Here is a 21,284-nt window from a genome sequence, read left to right on the forward strand (position 1 = left end):
GCTGCTGAAATCTTGGCACTGCTCTAACCAGATGTTTCCAGCCCTTTCCAAGCTTGCAGTGGATAATGTGGCAGGCTATATAAAATCATCATCTTGCAGCCCACCCTCTAAACAAGTAATTCAATACCAGCTTTCCTCAGCAGTTTAAAACTTCTCTTGAAGAAAAGGAACGCTGGACTTGCTGCCAAAATGTCTGTTAAAAATGACCTTGAAGAATGGCCTGGAGTGAGGAGGGTATGTAACTTTTTTTCCTGCTGTCAAGAGGGAGTATGTATGGAATAGTTGCTTAGGAAGGTCTTTCTGAGAATTAGAATCACTGACGATCCTAATTCTATTGAGATGATCATCAATGATGCTACTATTTTATATTATCATTCACAGCCCCTAAATGAAAATAAATAAAATCCCCTGAGAACTTAAATGCTGTCAGATAGTTACTATTTTGAAAGCCAGCACTTGTCAACAATTACTGTATGATGTTATCTGAGAAGCAGTGTCACCCATATATTTAGAAACTGTGGCAGCTGTTTACGTAGCTGGTTGTCATTTTTAATCACCAGTGGTTTACAGACTAGAGTTTTGTTACACCTAATCTAAAAGTGTGACTTTTTCCTTTCTCCTACAATCATTTGTGACTCACTTGAGTCTCTTCCTAACCTTTTCTCTCCCTGAGCCTTGCTAGAAATTAAGAACTAGACAGTAGCAATAAATGTATTTCCTCCTGCCCCAAACCTTTTACAAAAAGATTAAGTTTTACAGTCTCAGAAATGTAAAGGAGGTTGTCTTTTAGTTTCCTTGCATTATGGTTTGTACATAAACATACTAGGGCCACACTGTAGCAGTCACTAAAAAAATACTATGTCCTGCCCCTACTCTCAGACTGTGCTTTAGCTAAGCGTTCCTATCCAAGAGGCCAAGTGTGCTGCAGGTCAGGATCTGGGAGCTGGAGCTACTTCCTGCAGCGATAAGGAATGGAACTCCAGAAGACTCCCCAAAAGTCAGTGAACCAGTGAGTTGATGAACAAACCTTTTATTTTTTCTTTCTCAGATAAAGATTGTGCTAACCACTACCAGAGGCTGGACTGTGAAGTGACAGCTGAAAATCCAAAGCAGTTAATTCCCTGTTAGGTAACAAAATGTAACAGAACCAAAAAACCCCATGTGAGGTACTCCCTGGGGGGAAAAAAGCAACCTTTATCATAACCAGGTTCTACAATATTATTTGAAAGTATTACAAAGTTACAATTGTAATAATGAAGTTATGCCAAACACCTACTCCAAGGCAAAGTACAGTATAAGACTACAATCTGGTTAAGATTACTTTTGTTTCGGCTCTTCTCAAAGAACCACCATCTCTTTTCTCTTTGATAGTGTTTTGTTGTTTTGGTTTTTTTTTGCTTAAAGTACGGTATTCAAATTAATCTTCTGTGTGTATAGGAGCAACAGGATTGAAAATTGGTCTCTCCTTCTTTGATTGTATCTTACCATAATTGACCTCAAAATCTTTCTTAGTACCATTCAAGCTTTCTAGAGTTCCATTCTTTATATCATATCCTAATGCGGAGAGTTTTTTAATTCGGTACTGAACAATTTGTGTTGTCAACTCCAGCACCATTGGTGTGTCTCTGATCTGCGCAATAGAAATTCCTTCCTTCAGTAGCCCTTCAAGTCTTTCTTCCAGAACTGGAACAGAATAGTAGAGGAGGGCTGGGCACTTGAGCACTAGCTGTTTTAATTCTTGGTCACTGCAATTAAAGACCTTTTTGGAAAAGAGCATGCTCTTCTGCATAGCAGTAGAAGTAAGTTGAAAAATGAAACCTTTAAGTTTGGACAGCAGCTGTAGAACTTCATGGTCAGTGAAATCATTCTTCTGGAGAAATTCCAAGTTCTCCTGGATTGCGGTGGAGCTACTTAATAAAATAAACGGATTTTGGCTCAATAGCTTCAGTATCCAGATCTTCATGTTTGCATCAGAACCTCCTAAACTTAAGTAACTTCTTTGTAACGTCTCTATCACGTTTTTGTTTTTCTCAACAGGATTATAGAAAATATTGGGTGCGCTTGTCAAGAACCTGGTGATTATATTATTCTTAAGGCCCAACTCTTGAAAAAAGAGTATATTTGCCTTCTGGTTGTCATGATATTCAGTAGTAAAGAAAGACTCTGGAAATTGCTCTATTAATTTAATCAACTGTTTTTCATTCTGGCATACTAATTGCCATAGAATTCTCTGAGAGTTTACCTCTGCAGGGGTATGGAGAATTGCCTCTGGGCAGCGTTCTAAAATGTTAGCTACGGCAGTTTCATCCGCTCCCATTTCTTGTAAGATACCAGCAATTTCTTTAACATAGGCCATATCCTGGAGAAGGACCCATTCCTTTAGTTTGCGTATTTTATTAATGTCAACTGACAATCTGTAGAGACTCTCAATGGTATTTTTGTTTTCTTCTCTTGATTTTCTATCAGTTGTGTAAGTGGAATGTATTAGGAAGCTTCTGTTTGCTACTTCAGTCCATACTGATAAAAAATTCAGTCCCGAGTTACAGTATTGAGATCTTGCCAACAGAACAGTAAATGTACCTTTTGCACCATGAGCGATTCCTCTCAACATTGTGGAGTTCAGCCTTATGGAGAGAGAACAGCTGTAAGAAAACACATTTAAGGCACAAATTAATGCTCAGACATGTTGATATTTAGATGAGCTAGCGTAAGAAATTACTCTCAAAAATAGGGTTTTTTACTAGCACAAAATTCAGCCTTTATGTGAAAACCAGGGGGGGAAAAGTACTTTTGAAAGGTCAGTGTTCTGACAGGTGCCTCACTGGAACAGTGACGTGCAGATGCAACAGAGCTGATGTGGGGGCAGTGCTCTGTCCATATAAATGCCTGCAGTCATACAAGAACCAAACTGTCAGCCATTTCCTACAACTAACATTGTGAGTGAGCTGTAATGTAATAACACTATACTAGAAAAATGTTTCATGCAATTTAATAAGACCATAATTCTATTAAATGAATAATGAAATCTAAAAAGCAGCTTAAATACCTTCCTTAACCCTTCTGAATGTGTCTGTTTAACTTCTTGAGCATTGTTTGGAGCGTGACTTGTTCCTTCATGTGTCAGAGACTCCCCCAGCGCTCCTTCAGCAGCCGTTTGTAGCCTAACTGCACTTTGAAATCATTCTTGCTATAATTCACTGGGGGAAAAAAATCATTGAAACCTTCATGTGTTTTTCAGTAGCTGAGTCTGTTAAGTGGGTTCTGAATAAGCACACTGGTACTTTGGGAGAGGAAGCAAGTACACTAACATCTTCAGGCCTTCACCTGTCTCTTCCTCTACTTTGCTACAGCTGCCCTTTGCACTAACACTTTATTTCTGTCTCTAGGTCTCTTCTGTCATTGCCAGCCACCCCGGTAGGCAGGGAGTCCTTGTGGAATAGGTGGATGGCTGTGCACACAGCAACCATAGGGTAGTTGTGGGTAACCCCACACCCCACCTTTGCTCAAACCAACTGCCAGGTATCGCCAATAGCACATGCACTGCCACCTGCTCTACAGTGGCTAAAGGAGCCACAGCAGTCAAAGATATCATCAAGTGTATCTCTAACTTCCTAGGTGATGTTTTCATAGCAACCTTTCAGAAGCATGGAGTGTAAAAGGGAGAACTGCTCGTCTATGAAATACTTGCACAAATTGTTGCTGCTGGTAACATGCTTAGAACTGCTCAAATTGAAAATGAGAAAAACAATGCCATTTGTACATTTGACAGTTTCACTTATATAGTTGATTTCACCTCTCATAAAGTACATACATGAGCATTAAGTTATTTGGGGGGGCGACATTTTTTTAGAAGAGAAAACACCATTATGATTATGCAGTCTAATCTACGTGACAAACCAAGAAGCCCATTGCAGGAACAGCTATGTCAGACTCCTACAATCTTCCGTAAAGCCCAACTTTTAAGAAAATATGTGGTTTCTTTAGAGAACTTGAGTGATAATGCCTCTATCTAGTTGCCAGGTAAAGTTAAATATTTTCCAGGGGCAAAATATTTTATCTCAGGAAAATGTACCTTTGACTTTAAGTTGATGTTTTTCAGCTTCTGAAACCTGGACTCTTACATTGCTACATCATAAACTAACAGAATAAGACAGAATAATAATTTCCTATATGCAAGCTTATGTTATTAACAGGAGCTGTTTATCAGCAACTTGTTTTTTAGTATATTCTCAAATCTCTCAGGCAAAATCTGATTGCCTAATGAAGCTGCTTGTGTCATAAACCCAAGGTTAATGATTTTATCTTCATAAACTTTGTGACTTGAGAAGCGCTGTCCAACAAGCTGTACCAGACACGCAATTTTTCCCAATAGCCCTGAAAGCACTGTAAGCATCCTTTTCGTGTGCTAACCTTTCCATGCCCTGTGAAAGTGGCTGTTTCACGGGGACTGCAAACTAAAGCCTCTCCTCCACAGGGAGTGTGACACAACCGCCTGTGTTTGTTGAGTAGCTCTATTGAATTTAGTGGCTCCAGTCTGAGCAAGTAAACCTCTGAAGGATCAGGGCTTTCTTCATTAATGCTTCAGCTCAGCTGGAAACTGCCAGCAAAATCAAAGTATTGTTAAAATTGTTTGGGATGTCAGATGATACTTCCAAAGTACAAACTGGAAAAATAACTAACCATGACTCTTACTTCAATGTGTAATCCTGCTGTTAAAATTGCCTTATGAGTAATGCAGTCACTTTATCTATTATAGAGTTTTAAAAAAATTCTGATATAGTAAATTGTGCTCTTTCAAGAACTGACATGGAAATAATTATGTTCATTTTAAATAAGCTTTATGTTGTCTGAAAAATGTTTGACATCATAGCCAACTTTTTTCCCTATTGTTAGCGAGGATTATGCAGAAACAGAATACTATAAAAGGAAGGAAAGCTTTATTTGCTAAACTGCATTTGACTGGGGTACTCAGGAGCCCTTGTAAAGCACTAAGTAAAATGTAACATGCACAGTAAGATGAATGGATTTTAATGTCATGGTGTTCTATAGAAACTGAGAAGATGATTAATCAAAAGTTATGATTTGGTGTGTTTCAGAGTACATAGATGACAGTATCACATTTCCAGGGTATGTAACCTATTCCAGGAGTTCAGTTCTCTTAAAGCTCATGCTGGACTACTGTTCTAATATGCAGACCCCCACTGTAACTTTTTACATACTTATATTGCTGTGGGGATTATAAATCAAGATATTAAGAAAAAAACCAGCCAGCTTAAGACATTTGCCCTCACTGCCAGCAGCACCTTATCACCAAGTGTCATAACAGCAATAAGGAACTGAACTACTGTCTACCTGGACGTTATCTGCGATGCTGCTTGCTAGCACACTTGCAGTGACCTACATGTAAGAACAACAAAGGGATGTTCTAAGTTTCATTATTTAATGAGACTCCTATGGATATCTTCTATAGGAAATGGATGCTAGGATCAGCTAGCTGATTCATCCCTCGTTTCATTCAGAAATTCTGAATATGTATTTTGAGACTGATCTTGCCTTTTGAAAATTAGCACACCAACCTCTTGCTTGTATTTTTCACAGAATCTTTCACTAGAGCGCCACAGTATGATGATTACTGGATGCTGGTTACTACCATTCTCATTACAGCACACTGTAGCCAGGCCTTAGTAGTTTAATTCTCTACAGCCTACTAAATGCCTAAATTGAACTTTGAATTAACCAGGAAGAGTCGTTATTTACCTAGAAGAGAGCAGGTAGATAGGATTTGAATAGCCTGTGAAGAAATCTGGAGCAGTAATAGGTAGCAGTTTTGTAGATTAATGCCTAGTAGAGTAAGCATTCACACTTATGCACTTAGATACAAATAAATGAATCCTTGCATTGCATCAGCAGTGGAAATGACATAAAGGATTAAAAAAAAAAATCCCTTTTTTTCTATTATGCTAGATGAAAGTAAAGCTTTCTAGAAAAAAAACTACAGAGGATCCTGGGATAATCCAGGTTGGAAAGGACCTCAAGAGCTCAAGGTGGGGTCTGCTGTAAGACCACGCTGCTTCGTTCCTTCGGCTCTTGAAAATCCCCACGGATGGAGCCTGCCCAGCCCCTCCGGGGCTGCCTGTTCTCCGGCTCGACCGTTCCTCGTGGGGAAAAGGCTTCTTGGATCTGCGGGATCACACACTATTTAAACCAGAGGTCGGAAACGGAGCGCTCCCAATGGCGGCAGCCCAGCCCCCGGGACCACCCCTGCCCGCACGGTCCCCGCCCGCCCTTCGGGCTGCGCTGGAGCGCGGAGGGCCCGGGGAGGCGGCCCGCGAGGCCTGGCAGAGCCCCCCCCCGTCCGGCCCCGAGCCGGGCTGCCGCTGCCAGGGCCGCCCGGCGGGGGCGCCGCCACGGCCTAGCACTGGGGCCCGCGGCCTAGCGCAGGGGCCCGCGGCCGCGCGTCCTCCATGGCCCCGCCGCGCCATTTACAGCACACGCAGCTTCTCCAGCGTCCCGCCCCGTCCGCCTGCAGCCGGCATCGCTGCCGCACGGCCGCACCTGTCTTCAAAGCCCGGGAGGCCAAACTAACGGCGGCGGCGGGCCGGGCCGGGCCGAGCCGAGCCCTCCCTCACCGGCCGGTGCCCGCCGCTCCACGCCCCCTGCCCCGCAGCTGCCGTGAGGCGCCGGCTGCCAGCGAGATGGGACGGGACCTGCCCGGCCGCCCCTGACCTGGCTCCACGTCGCGCCGGGCCGCACCACCGGTACGGGCCGCGGGGGAGGGGGGACGTACCATGTGCCGCCCGCGGGCGGGGCCGGAGGGCGCTGTGGCGGGGCTCCCGGCGCGCGCTGCGCTGTACCGGGGCGGTAACGGGGCTTGCACGGGCGCTTCGTGGTGCGACATCACCTCAGGTTCTTCCTCTTGTCAAAATAGACGTTGTTGTGATTAGAAACAGTTAAAGGTGTTGGGTTCAAACGGCTTGCAAGAGAGAATTAGCTTAGTTAAAAAAAAATAATTGAAAATCAATAATTGTGAAGTATTACAGTAGCAAAGAAACAAACGTTTTAAAATTAGGCTACTTGAGCGCCTGTGTTCTGAGAGAAAGCAAGTGATCCTATTGATTCGGTAACAGAAATGATCATTCCTTGTATTTACCCAGGACTGAAGTTGCAATGCTGGGGCTACTGAGGCCTTGTGCCCCGTGCAGCACGCTGGCCACTGCACTCAGCAGCCACTGCATGCGCCAGCCGCTGCACACGCCGGTCACTGCACTCACCAGCCACTGCACGCGCCAGCCACTGCACACGCCGGTCACTGCACTCACCAGCCACTGCACGCGCCGGTCACTGCATGCACCGGCCACTGCACACGCCGGTCTCTGTACTTGCTGGTCACTGTACTTACCGGTCACTGCACACGCCAGTCACTGTACATAACAGTCACTGTACTTGCTAGTCACTGTACTTGCTAGTCACTGTACTTCCCATCACTGCACACCCCGGTCGCTGTACTCGCCGGCCACTGTACACACTGCCTGGGAACCAAAGCCCTACCACTCCCAATACCAAGCATGTTAACCTCTGCAAAGATGCTTCTGCTCTTTTTGCAAGCGGTATCCTGAAAAATCTCTCCAGGATCAAATTTGGATGAGAGGCATGCTGATGTGATGACGGGAGGCTTGTCTTACATCTGTATAATTTCTTCCGTATCACTGCATTTACCACAAAATAAAAGAATAAAATTCACATATGTAGTCATTGGATTTATAGTCTTTTGCTGGTGGTGTTTCAGAAGTTAAATGAGCTGTGATGGTGAGAATCATCTTCCTCTATCGTAGTTTTTTCAGCTCTATCTACTTTATTTAAACTTAAGAGTAACAAATCAGCAGAGAAACATAAATGATACCCAGACTGGAAAGATTTTTTCTAGGCATGTTAGGATTTTTTTTCAACTAACCCTTGGTCTGCAGAACCACATCCTTCAGACAGTAAAAATCAGTACTGTTCTCTCTGGGAACACTTCTTTTGTCAGCTACATCTTCAATAGTCTCTATTAGATCTATGAAAAAGATCTAATGCAGAAGAGAACTGCTATAGAAAGAAACCATGCTCTATGAACCCAGTTCAGCCTTGGTCTCCTACATAACTGCTGCTTCAAGAACAGTTAACAATTTTTGTTAATATAAATGACATACAACCACATTAGAAACATGTATCTAAAAATGCTTCTAATTTGTAATACACAATGTATCGTATACTTGCTGCTTTATGTTTTTGTCATTTCACACCTTCATGTTTCTTTTTTCCCTTCTGACTCCTCCCCACTCTCTTGATTTTTGCGATCACTGTCTGGGCTAAATTAGCTAAATTAGCAATAATGTTCTTTAAAAGAATTATCCACAAGAGAACACAGTAGTGAGGTTTACTTGTACGAGTTCCTTGATTAACTGTGATTCTATTTTCTTTTTCTACTAGCTTGGAGACACTCTTCCCTTGAGATACAGTATTTTAATTAATATATTCTTCACCTTCCTTCCACTTTTAAATCAAGAACAAACAGTCTAGCACAGAAGGTATGGCTAGGGCCAGTGGTGTTTTGACATAATGATATGCTAATCATATACTACAGTTGTTATTTAGTCTGTAGCAACAAAGGGCTTATAGACTGATGGTTTCCATGGTTGCAATTTGGTTATGAAACCGTAAGGTCTAGCGAGGGAGGGCTGCCTCCACCTTAGTATTCCCAAGAAGGCAGATCAGTTGATGCTGGACTTTATTCAGGGCCATCTTCAGCATCACAGCCTTGTAAGGAACTAGCAGGGAACGTATGGAGTATGAAAAAGCGATTTCAAAATTTGAAATAAAACCTGTATTGTGAGATGACTTTTCTCATTTTGAAGGAATCTATCTTCTTCCATGAGCTCAAAAATTACAGGAATTTGATGGAAAGTGGTCATTAACTACTGGGATTTCTTTTTCTATTTTATTTCTTTGCAGATTATTCACCAAATATTTTACATTTCTTAAGAACAAAAAAAAAAACATGCAAGGAAGAACATGTTTTGTATTGAGAGAACAATGCTCAACGTTACAACAATGCAGGTGCCCCAGGTTTGAGTTGCAGCAAGGGTAAAAGACAGGATGCTGTTATGTTCTTCTTCCACCAGAATGACGAGGTGTGGAATATGGTGTTCTACATATGACAAAGTAATAATTGAAAATCTCATAATAATTTATGCTATTGTTAAAATCAGTGCTTAGGAACAGTTTGGCCTCCACACTTTTTAGAAATAAATTTTGTATAAAACCAAATAGGAAGGGATTCCAATCATGGCTGGGGCCTTTGCTGCTAGCATGCCTTAATCATTAATGACATTAAGTCATTCCAAGTGAGTAAAGTATGAAGGGAGACACATGATGCATGTCTCTTTTTGTTGATTTTGCTTTTACTTTCTGTGTATCTCAGCAGAAAAAAAGACTTTAGTGGAAGGAGCAACTACAATTCTTAAAGTACCATCCTGCTTTGGAATACTGGAAGTCAGGAGAGGTCAGTATGGCTGATGCAAGTCCTCTGCCTTTTACTTAAGAGCTGTTACTTCTAATGAGACCCCTCTTGCTGTGGCTACCCATTCTGTATGAACACCCTGGAATCTGGAGATTTGAGTCACAATCTACAGGTGGAGGTTGATTTTCAGATCTGCATCTACAGCTGCCCTGTTAGGACTCAAAATCGCTCTATCCAGTGCCGTTGGTGTGATGCCTTGTTCCGCAGTTAGCCATACCTGGCAGCTACCACGGGCAGATGCAGGGCAACCGGCTGCGTCGGCAGCATGCAGACCTCGATTTGAGCTCTGTAATTAAAAGAGAAGACGTTAGATACACACCATTTACTCATAATGGCTTTACTAACAGTGCCGGAGATCATTGCAGCTTACTCTGCTGCGCAGAACTGGCTGGAAAGCGCGTTTGCTCCCCGTGCCACGGCACGGCCCAGCTCAGCGGCCCTGGCCCAGCTCTTGTGGCAGCAGCTCGGGGCCGCAGCGGGCAGCGACAGGCGCACGGCCCGTTCCGTAAGCAACGGCACGGCAGCGCGCACCGCGGCCCGGCCCGGGCGGAGGCCGCGCGCACCGGCCGGGCTCCCCGCGCACACGCTTACATAAGCGCCCCGCCTCGGCCCCGCGGGGGGGGTGCGGCGGGATCGGCCAGGCCCGGCCCGGCCCACAGGCGCCGCCGTCCCCGCCGCGGGTGGGTGAGGGGAGCCGGGTCGCCGCGCATGCGCAGCCCCCGCCGCGGGCGCGCGCAGGGCGCTCCGTAACCGCTCTCCCGCGGGCGCGCGCCTCCCAGCAGGGATCAGCACCTCCGCCGAGCCTCTTCGGAGCCCCGTGCTCATCCGGGTCCCGCCGCCCCGAGCTGGGGGCGGGGGTGGGCCCGGTCCCCGCCCCCGGCGCCCCTCCCCGCCGCGGCCCACCGCCTCGCACCGCCCCGGCGGGTGGGATTCCCGCCGGGATCGCGGCCCCCCTCGGCCGCCGGCCGCCCCGCCGCGGGAGCGGGATCGGCCGGGCCCACCGCCCGCTCTCCCCGCGCCGCCACCCTCTCCGCCGGTAGTAAACACACTTCAGAAACGTGAGGGCCGGCGGTCACGTGGGGGTGGGGCCGGCCAATCGGCGGCGGGGGGCGGGGCGGGGCGGCCGGCGGAGCACCGGCGACCGGCGCAGTCACAGGGCGAGCGGCGAGGCGGCGGCTGCCGGCGGGCACGAGGCGCGCGCGGCCGGCACCGACGGCCGGTTCCCGCGGGCAGACAGCGGAGGGGGCCCGCCGCGCCGAAGCGGCCGCCGGATCCCGCTCTTCCCCCGTCCGTCTCAGCTCTCCCCGGCGCGGGGGCTCCGCGGGGTGATGCGTCCCCGCCGGGCGGCCGCCCCCGCCGCCTCCACCGGGTCCTAGAGCCGCCCGAGGCGAGGCCCCCGCGGGCCGCTCGTCCCGTTGCTCGCCCGGGCGCCGAGCGGCGGCGCCGCGCCATGAGCGGCCCCGCGGGTGGCGGCGGTTCCCGCTGAGCGCCCGCGCCCCCGGCCCGGCGGCGGCATGGGGGTGAACGCCGTGCACTGGTTCCGCAAGGGGCTGCGGCTCCACGACAACCCGGCGCTGCGGGAGTGCATCCAGGGCGCCGACACTGTCCGCTGCGTCTACATCCTGGACCCCTGGTTCGCCGGCTCCTCCAACGTGGGCATCAACAGGTGGCGGTGAGTGCGGGGGCGGGGGCCCTAATCCCCGCGTTATGTATGCGGTCACGCTGCCCCCCGCCACCCCCCCGCCCGCGCTGGCTTCCCTCGCCCTCCCCGCGGCCCCGGCGGCTGTGCTGTGTGCCCGGCCCTGCGGCGGCGGGGGAGCGGGGGAGGGAGCGGGGAAGCCCCCGGCGGAGTGCGGGGCGGCAGGCCCTGGTTTCTCGGAGGCGGGGGGGCTCTTGTTTCCCCTCCCCGGGCCGGCGGTTCGGTGCTGGAACGCGGAGCGGGGCTGCTGCGGGCTGCCCGCTCCGGGAGCGGCGCCCGGGGGCTGGCTTTGGCACCTCTGGGCAGCCAGAAACCCCGCGTAGGGTGGCCCCGTTCTGAAAAACTGGGAAGCTGCTTGATTCATTCAAAAGTAATTTCCGAGAGTAGCTTTCCTGCAGGGAAGAGTAGTAGCCTCCCTTTCCCGAAGGTGCGGATCTATTCCTGCACCTTCAAGCCAGGTGTAGTCCTACCTAGTGCAAAAATGAACTTGCCTGTGCAGTCGTGACTTGGTCATCCGTGCTGACTGTGTGCCAAAATAAGGCAGAGGTTCCCGTGCGGACTTGTTCTCTGAGATTAGTTAAAGCATCACTAGGGGTGTGGAAATTGTTACCCTTTTGGAAGGGCTGGTGGTGCAGTGGTGTTCTGGTGTCTGTCCATCCAGTGTCAGAGACTTGACATGCTGTGAGCTGAGCCTGCCCCGACTGCGGCGCAGGGAATTGCCTCATTACGGAACAAGCACAATGAAACTTGGCTCAGCACCATGTCACAGAAGAATTACAAAGTTCAGATACTTTGGGTTTCAGCTCGGTTTACTTCTCTTCAAGGGCTATTTCTTTCACATTTAATAACTTCTATCCCAGGTCATTAAATACTTTACCAGAAAGGTAACTTACCTTTGGAGGCTGGGGTTTTTTGGAACTATTCCTGGGGTTTGGAAGGCAGAAACGCAAAAAATGCTTTCTGTGAACTTGATGGTTATTCTTCCATTTTCACTGACAAATATAATGTTCATACTACTTAAGAATAATAGTTGTTAGATACTTCCCTTATCTCAGGGTCATTATGTAAATTTCTTTTATAGAAGCTTTTTAGTTTTTTTTTAGTTTGAAGGGGTTGAGGTTTTTTGGAATAACAAATCCTGACTTAAATAAAGGAAGCTCAGAGGTCTTAGTGTTACAGATGAAGCTGGAGCAACTGAAGTTTTAAAAGAATGTAGGCGACTGGTGCATGTCAAAGTGTTAAGGAAATCACATGTCTTAAGAGGACTTTTAGTTTCTAATGTGTTTTGCAATTGAAATGCCAAACTGTTCTTGGTTATATTCTTGGAGGTAGTGAATGACAGACTAATGTGAACTTTGATTTTAGTGAAAGGAAGTTCATGTCTTCAGTGCTGCTGCCCTGGTTCTTCAATGACTATCTAACACGTTTGATCTTGGTTACATTTGTGTGTGATAGACACGCACAGTGATTGCTAGTTGGTGTACTTTCAGAGTGTTCTAAAAGGACAAGTAGTCCCTGCCTGCATTTTGCGTTCAAAGAAAACAATCTTTTTTTAGTTGCTAGTTAGAGGGAGTGAGGTTTTGGTGATGTGGGTTTATTTTTCTTCTAGTCCTTTGGCTTTGTGTGCTTCTGCACCTCCCCACCCCCAATGAAGATCTCCCAAAAGAAGGGTAGATTACAACTCCCCTATCCAAAGCACTTTCAGACAATCTTCTGGGACTCAAATTAACTCAAGGCACATGCTGCATGTGGATTTGAGTAGGAAATCCCACTGCCTGCGTAGCCTGGTTTTGTGAGATCTTCCTTTTTTTTCAAGCTTAGAAGTACAGTAACTTTATAGAATAACTGTCTGCTAGACCTGTATGTTTATTAATCTCAATATTATTTTTTTAAATGAACTGTTACTAGTTTGGAATGAATCCATTTTATGTTCCAGTGGTTTTAATGAGCCATTTTTTAACCAGTAGTAACACCCATATTCACAGTATGCATATACAAGACTTAAGATGCAGTGTTTTGGTTTGCCAGTCTCACTCGGCGCTTGTAATTAACAATCAAGAATTTTATCACTTTGAGCAAGATCCTTGCTTACATGCCTGTGGAGTAGGGTGTTGAATGAGTCAAAAATATTTTATTTGAGATTAGGAGCAGAAACCCTTCAGCATTTGGAATATGAGTCAAATTTAATCTTCTGGTGTGAATTTACAGCGGTCCTATCTTAGTTTCAGTTGATTGACAGCAGGAGTTGAGTATGTTCTGGTAAGTTTATGGTCCTGATGCCCTGGGCAAACCTCTTGCCTGTCAAGAGTTCACAGTGTGACTAAAGCAATGGATCTGAGAAAAAATGGTGCAAGAATATGAGAAGTGAGGAGGTTTAGTTTCTTGTTGGAAGTAGTATTGTTCCTCTGTAGAGGAACCAGGACTCTGTAGAGTCAGTGGTTATGGTTCACTTTAAAAAAATGTGTGTTAAATGTGGCATATAGCAGACTGTAATGCATTGATGCTTTCTGTTTATTTTTTCTCTTTAAACAGTCATGTAACACTCATGAACTAATATTTTTGTGTAACTGCACTATTGAGCAAGTCTAATTACTAAGCAGTCACATGGTCTTACTGACCTCCTTTCTGCTGGCATTCAGCGTACCTGTTCTAAAATCATGACTGCTACGTAACAAATACCAGGGCCTTCCTCAACTTGCTTCATTTTTTCTGGTTCTGTTTCTTATTGTTCCTTCTTTCAAGCTGTCAAATAAATCAAGATGTGCTTCCATTGAGACATGCTTTTTCTATGGAATGAGTTTTCCAGTGTCATTCACAGATCAAGGCTTGGGAGAGAGGTTATTTGGTGCAGTAAAATTGTGGAGAGAGATGCTAAATGGTAAATCGCTCTAACGTTCTCTTAAAGTTTTGTCAATCGCCCTTGAAGTTTTGGCACCAGAATCACGGTGCATCCGATTGTGTCAGCGCAGCAGACGCAGACTGTAACTTACGTACTCCAATAAGTAACCATTACCTACTTATGAAAAAATGTGTTCATATGTGCTCACAGTCTTCTCCTTAATAAGGAGAATGGCATCCCCTGTTCAGCAGTACTGAAGCAATACTTGGTGTTTGTGTGTGTTCATTTAGCCCTGGTTTTAGTACAGAGCGGCAATTGATCACAATACCTAAAAAGAAATGTAAACATTCTGTTAGTTGCTGCATAAGAATTTACTTTGGGTAATAATTTACTTTCTTAGTTTGTCTTTTTGAGTGTGTATGTATGTTTTTGATGTGCTAATTAAAAGGCTGTCATGCAGCAATTGATTTTTTAAAAAATGGATAGACTAATCTTGCCAATCCTTGTTCTTTTCAGGAATGATTAAAAAATAAAACTTTCACTTTTAAAATAAGAGTAATAAAATTTGTTTTATATATCTAGTAGATTTTGCAAGAATATTGATGTGTTCAACATTCTGCAAAGTTAGCTGCTGTTGTTATGGCAGATAGTCCTGCTGATTTAGGAGAAAGAGAAGATGTGATGTGTGTGTGTGTGTGTCTCTCTCACATCTTAACATTCATACCTCGAAGCATATTAAAAATTAAAAACCTGAGCAAAAAATAAGTTTCATTTCCAGGACAATCACTGCAATTCTTGGAAATGCGAGTTTGTTTTAGAAAGTTAATACTTGGATGTTCTTCTGTAGCATCTGTTAAATTTTACTATTCTGTCCAGCTGGTTTTGAAAATATGTTTGTATCTCCAGGTTATGTAGGCAATTTTGTCCTATAGAAACCTGTTTGTTGGATGTGGGATTGGTGAAGAAGGTTTGTCAATAGAATTATTCTATTAGTGATTTCAGTTTTAAATATATCTGTAATTCAGGCAGGTGGAATTTGTGTATCATACTTTGTTAGTTTTGGTGATGTGCTTGGTATGTAAAAGGAGTGCACCAAAATTATGACTTCTCTGCTAAAAACATTCCTTTAAGTTTGTTTTTGTGGGTAGCACTTAGGATGAAAATCTGTTTGATTTATGAAATATTTAGCATCAAGGCAGTCATCTAAAATATAGAGAAAACGCTCTTGGTTTTTCGTATGCAAAGCTAGATGTATGTCAGGTTTGGGAGTAACATTAGTTTTGTATGTATTCTGTAGATATTTTGTGTTTCTTTTACAGGGTGGGTAGCCTGTGCTGAGCTCTGCTGCTATAGTCAGGTTGTAACAGGTCCACAAGGGAACCTCAGTACTCCTGTGCTGTGTTCTAGACATACCTGTGGAGTGGGTTGACCCTGGCTGGATGTCAGGTGCCCACCAGAGCTGCTGTCGCTGCCCTCCTCAACTGGGCAGGGGAGAGAAAATGTGGGTTGTGGGTCAAGAGAAGGACAGGGAGATCACTCGGCAATTACTGCCACAAGCAAAACAGACTCAACTCGAGGGGGAGAAAAATTAATTTATTACCAATCAAATTAGAGTAGCATAATGAGAAATAAACCCAAAACTTAAAACAAAAAACAAAACACCACCATCCTCCCACCCCTCCCTTCTTCCCAGGCTTAACTTTACTCCTCATTTTCCCTAACTCCTTGTCCCCGAGTGGTGCAGGGGGATGGGGAATGGGGGTTGTGGCCAGTTCATCAGAGGTTGTCTCTGCTGCTCCTTCCCCCTAAGGGGGAGGACTCCTTAATACTCTTCCCCCGCTCCAATGTGGGACCTCTCCCACAGAAGACAGTTCTTCATGAACCGCTCCAGCGTGGGTCCTTCCCATGGGCTGCAGTTCTCCGTGAACTGCTCCAGCGTGGGTCCCCCATGGGGTCACAAGTCCTGTCAGCAAACCTGCTCCAGCCTGGGCTCCTCTCTCTGTGGGCCCTGCCAGGAGCCTGCTCCAGTGTGGGCTTTGCATGGGGTCACAGCTTCCTTCAGGCATCCACCTGCTCCGGCATGGGGCCCTCCATGGGCTGCAGGTGGGTATCTGCTCCACCGTGGACCACCATGGGCTGCAGGGGCACAGCCTGCCTCACCGTGGGCTTCACCACAGGCTGCAGGGGAACCTCCTGCCCTTCTGCACTGACCCTGGTGTCTGCAGAATTGTTGCTCTCACACTCTCACTCCTCTCTCTGGCTGCAGTTTCTGTGGCACAGTGCGTCCCCCCCCACCCCCTTCTTAGACACACTATCCCAGAGGCGCTACCACCATTGCAGATTGGCTCGGCCTTGGCCAGTGGCAGGTCTGTCTTGGAGCCAGTTGGCACTGGCTCCATCAGACATGGGGGAAGCTTCTGGCAGCTTCTCACAGAAGCCACCCCTGTAGTGCCCCCTGCTACCAAAACCTTGCCACGCAAAAGCCAGCACAACTCATCATACCTTTTAATGAGTGGCTGCAACTCTAGTGCAGTGCGCAACCTGGAGCACTTCTGTCCAGCCAGCCCACTAAATGGAGAGTAATTAATCTGTAAATTACAAGATCTGTTATCGAAGAGCGGTAACTTGTTTTCAGAAGCTGTGTGTTCAGATGGGAGTTCAGTGGTACCAGGGGTTAGAATGGAGAGACCTTTCAGTGCCACGTGTCGTGGCTGCCCCCCGTCCTCTTTCACAGAAAGCCCTGTCTCCCCCCAGAGTGCCGAGAGTTCAGCAATTCCTTCTGTAATTCATCTTGTTATGATCTAGTCTATGATTTACAAAGTACGTCACTGAACCACACTGACGTATGTCCTCACGGTTTTAATCCTGCAGTGTTAATGAAAAGGGTGGTTCCACCCTTTCGTGATAACACACAGCCCTGTGGTGAACCAGGTTAGCTCATCAACCCATCCAAAAGAGATTAGTTACCAGTTTTGGTGGAATTACCTCTGTGGTAGATTGTGCCAGCAAAAAGGTCACGGTAGTAGTAATGAAGAGGCGAGAGTGGGAAGGGTAGGTACCATTTCTTTCAGCGCATGTGAATCTGAACCAGATTAAAATGGCCATATAACTGTGACCTGCATTGCTCACATGTGTAGTAACCATCAGGTGTTTTTTGGAAGGTGATTATTAATTTCTTCTGTGGCTTGCCATTTGTTGACACCCTTTGAAGTTATATTGTCAAGAATAAGTATTGGGCTTTTTACTGTGATAGGGGAAAGGCTGGATTTATTTTTTGTCAGAATGTGAGAAATAACCCAGCCATCTGAGAAATTACACTGTGCTTGTTTGCTTATTTTGGTGAGTGATCTTGTATCGCTAGATTCTGTAATGTAACTTGTTAAATTGGATAGGAAGTCTGCAATGGCTGGTCTGGAAAGAGCAGGTGCTACTGAAAATCCAATTTTATATGATGTGTTCAATAACAACTGCTACTTAAAAAAACAAGTTATAGGCCAGAAAAATTATTGTGAGCGTTTATACAATTTGCTTTTTGACTGCAAGATTGATCTTGAAGGAATTTAATTCCTCAGGTTAAGAAGATTTCAGGTTTTGGAGATCTCGTTATGCATCACTGATCACTAAATTTGAGGATATCAAGAGAAGATCTGGGTAGAGTGTTTTTGATATGTTAGAGTAGCAGGTGGACCTTGAGTATCAAGGGATAAATGCTATCTTGAAGCAATTCTGTAGGATTATTTCAGTCTTCCTTCTCTTGGGACCAGAAATCTATTTTTATTTCATTTTATGTAAGCCTTAATAGATCACATTATTTGAGCAGGGGAAGGTAATCTGTCTGCAACTTGTGGTGTTACCTCCTCTGGTCATAAAAGGAGAGGGTGATAAGTCCCAACAAACACCATCTGTGAGGAACATGAAAGCAGCTTTTTTTTTTTTTTAGGCAGTCAAGAATACAGATTTATTTTATTTTTTTTTCCCCAACAGATCAGTGTGTGGCAGTGTCAAAGAATTCTGCATCAGTTCTTCAAAGCAAATGATTTTACATATTACTATCCCCTTTTGGCTATTTTTATGCAATAAAGTGTATTTTCCTCCAGATTATGAAAATGTCCGTGTTCCTACCAATGGAAGCTACTCTTTAAACATACTTCATAATGCAAATATTGCAGAAAAAGCTGTTTATCATTGTATCACCTGAACTTTTTGGTTTCTGACAGTTCATCTACAGCATTGAAACCTTTATGTTCAAGGAAGGTGATTTTTTTCCATACTCTCTTAATGCCTGGCAGGTTTTCAGGTTAGTTATATAACCCATGATAGGAGGAAGGTCAAGCTGCATTTTTTCCATGTGGAAGTCACATGTAAAGTTTGTGATGTATTAATTTGTATATTGAAATAAACTTTATTTTAGGGAATTTTGTCACCTTCCCATGATGACCTAAAAAGGCAAAAGTCAGCTTGAGCATGAATTGGTTGTGTAAGTAGTGTGGGAGTATGTGGCTTTGTGTTTATTACTTTAGTAATCTGCATATCACATTTTAGCAAGTTTAATAGCCGTGCCTTTGGTTACCTCTAGGAAAAGGCTTGATTTGAGTACCAGGGTAAGGACCTCATGGTGTTTTGGTGCAACACATTTTACTTACATTTTTCAGAGCTGTGATTGAAATGTGGAGCAAGGTTAGTTTGTGTGCTTTGGTATACTTCTGGCTTTCAAGTTCTTTGCAATCTAGGTCAACAGGTGAACTATAATTGCAATGTTCTTCTAACCCCGAAGCCTCCATGTATAATTTTCAGGTCACCATTAAGCATTTGCTTTCACTGCTTTGAGTTTTGTGTGTGTAAATGCTTCTTTATGCAGGAATAAAGCTTGAGTGGAAGTGAAGGATGGACCAGAAAGGACTGGGGACACCAGGTCAATATTGCAATGTTCTGTTTCAAGTGTATGTGTAAATGGAGACAGCTGTGGCAAAAGCCTACATGTGTATGTATACTTTTGGAACAGTTAAGAATCTGAAAGCATACCAATTACTAATGGAGAGATAATAGAAATTAACACATGAGCTTTGTTAGCATTAATTTAGGCAGTAGCAGAACTGCAGTGAACAGTGTTTCTTAGAATAAGCATTTTCTTCCTTAAATTCTATACTTTGATTCTTTTTTTTTCTTTTCTTTAAATTCCATTAGTAATTGAGAGGTCTGAAGGTCTATATTGGTAAACCTGGGTAGGATATAAGAATGTCATTATACTCAGGGTTTCAAAAGTTAATTTAGGTGTCAAAATGTTGCTTGTAATCTCTTTGAAAAGTGCTAATGCAACAAGTTCCTCACAATAGCATGGGACCTGTTCAGATCACCAGAGACGGAACTGATTTCTTCCAGTTGGATGTTGGTCAGGATGTGTCCTGCAAGTCTGATTTCTGTGTTGACAGGCATGTGATATCATGTGCACCTGAGCTTTTGTTAGCAGTTTTCTTCTGCAACTCAACTGAAGAAATTTTCTGGGCCTGCTGTTGAAACTTAAAAATCAAGAAACACCAAGATAAAATAGGAAAGCATTTCCTTTATTGTTCAGTCACATGCATTCCTTTTTTTAACATCTGTTGGTATGTTTTTGACTCTTACACAGCCGTGAAGAGTAAAGGCTGCAAAATTCTTGCACTGTAAGTTTGATTCCTTTCAGAACACAGACTCCTATCCTTTCAAAAGGAAAACTGAAAATACTGGAAAAAGTCTGTTTAAGTTCAAATGGGGAAGTTGTGAAGTATGAATACATGTTATTGATTCTTCAGTGATGGAGATGAAATATCTACACCACAGGCTACATAGGAACAACTCCTGTAAGGAAAACCTGGATTTTTCTGTCTGTTATCTATCCAAAGCATGGAATTCATGACCTAGGAAATGCTTTACTTTTTTTATAAAAAGGAACCTGTGGAGTTCAGTGCTTGCAGATATTTTTTCTTTCTTAATGCCAATGCCAATATTCTACTTACCTTCTAGGTGAAGGGTAAACTGTGCTGCAGTTGATAGGGGCAAAATAATGATTGAAAGAACAGAAATAGGGCAACTTTCATCAGAAAGATGAGTAAATAAACAGGTAACTCCATGTAGGTAGGTTGCTTTGTGCCTTGTATAGTTTGTAAAACATGATCATGGTCTGCACAATTTCTCTATACGCTAAAGACATAGAACACCATGGCAAGCTTTATCTCAGTTTCGCCATCTGTGCAGTTCTGAAGTACTGGAGAAGTGTATAGAGATTTGTGAGGCTCCCTTTTATAGAGCAGCTGGCATTAAAAATAGTGAATGATTTGATTTCCAATACATTGGATTGATTGAAGAATGGAGTGAAAGTTTTCTTTCCTTTGTTACCTTGTGAGATTACTTGGAGTTGAAATTTTCTGTCTGTAAATTCTGTGGCATCAAGTGATTATTTTTTTTTACATTTTTTTTCCTTCATATTTCACATTCTTGACACTAAAGAAACTAATTTTTTCTAGTAGTCTTAAAGTAGAAAAGAGAACAATACAGCTTTTAACAGAGATTGCCTACTTTTGTTACCCTTCTTCCCCTCTCATGAGAGCAGCATGATTCTACATCTGTAAAATTGAGATATGCATTTAAAATAAAATATTTTACGGAGTAATTTTTGCCATCCAGGTTTCAGAAGGGTCTTTGGGGAGGAGGTTGCATTTTGGTTTTGTTCTTTGTTTTTCTAAGTCTCTATTAGTGAACTCAAGGGGTTTGAAACTATCCAGGTCTTAATGAGGATGATCAAGCAAAGGATGTAACCTGAATTATTTGTTTTATTTGGGTTGCCTAGGCATAATTCCTGTGGCTTTCCGTCATTATTTGTCAGTAGATGACAGGCTTAGTAAGATATAGTTAACTGTGGTTTATCTGTGTTTCCTTTTAGACAGTGTAGCTGTTTTCTGCTGTTACCCAGTATATCCCAAATCCTGTGAATGCTTCCTTAAATCACAGAATGGTCAGGGTTGCGAGGGACCTCTGGATGACCACCTAGTTGAACCCCCTGTAAAGCAGGGTCACCTGGGTCAGGTTGCACAGAGTCACATCCAGGCAAGGAAGAGACTCCACAACCCCTCTGGGCAGCCTGTCCTACTGCTCTGTTGCCCTCAAAGAAGTTCTTCCTCATATTCAGCTGGACCATCTTGTGCTGCAGTTTG

The 21,284-nt window shown here is 44.4% G+C and overlaps 2 protein-coding genes and 1 long non-coding RNA gene across 11 annotated transcripts in view; 2 read left to right on the forward strand and 1 right to left on the reverse strand.

Annotated features, from left to right (window-relative positions):
- Window positions 1-1,014: 1,014 nt before the first annotated feature.
- Window positions 1,015-10,409, reverse strand: MTERF2 (mitochondrial transcription termination factor 2). Of its 8 annotated transcripts, none has more exons than XM_055710689.1 (4): window positions 10,352-10,409; window positions 9,777-9,845; window positions 6,727-6,913; window positions 1,015-2,642 (listed from the first exon to the last, which is right to left on the reverse strand). In XM_055710689.1, the coding sequence occupies exon 4, from the start codon at window positions 2,609-2,611 to the stop codon at window positions 1,418-1,420; it is 1,194 nt and encodes a 397-aa protein (XP_055566664.1). In that variant the 5' UTR covers window positions 2,612-2,642; window positions 6,727-6,913; window positions 9,777-9,845; window positions 10,352-10,409; the 3' UTR covers window positions 1,015-1,417. The 8 variants fall into 8 exon arrangements, with proteins under 8 accessions (XP_055566664.1, XP_055566662.1, XP_055566661.1 ...); XM_055710687.1 differs by lacking the exon at window positions 10,352-10,409 and adding an exon at window positions 9,930-10,343; XM_055710686.1 differs by lacking the exon at window positions 10,352-10,409 and adding an exon at window positions 9,930-10,343 and having other exon boundaries at window positions 6,788-6,973.
- LOC129736121 (uncharacterized) lies at window positions 6,645-7,740 on the forward strand. Its single transcript, XR_008732302.1, has 2 exons — window positions 6,645-6,758; window positions 7,155-7,740. It is a non-coding gene; the product is annotated as an uncharacterized LOC129736121 (long non-coding RNA).
- A 657-nt stretch (window positions 10,410-11,066) lies between the features above and the next one.
- CRY1 (cryptochrome circadian regulator 1) overlaps window positions 11,067-21,284 on the forward strand; it is a 38,866-nt gene continuing 28,648 nt past the window's right edge. For both annotated transcript variants that reach the window (XM_055710683.1, XM_055710684.1), the window contains exon 1: window positions 11,067-11,231. In XM_055710683.1, coding sequence (XP_055566658.1) covers window positions 11,074-11,231 — 158 coding nt within the window. In that variant the 5' untranslated portion in view covers window positions 11,067-11,073. The remainder of the gene's footprint in view (window positions 11,232-21,284) is intronic.

This window comes from Falco cherrug, chromosome 5 (assembly GCF_023634085.1).
Source record: "Falco cherrug isolate bFalChe1 chromosome 5, bFalChe1.pri, whole genome shotgun sequence".
Classification (NCBI taxonomy): domain Eukaryota; kingdom Metazoa; phylum Chordata; class Aves; order Falconiformes; family Falconidae; genus Falco; species Falco cherrug.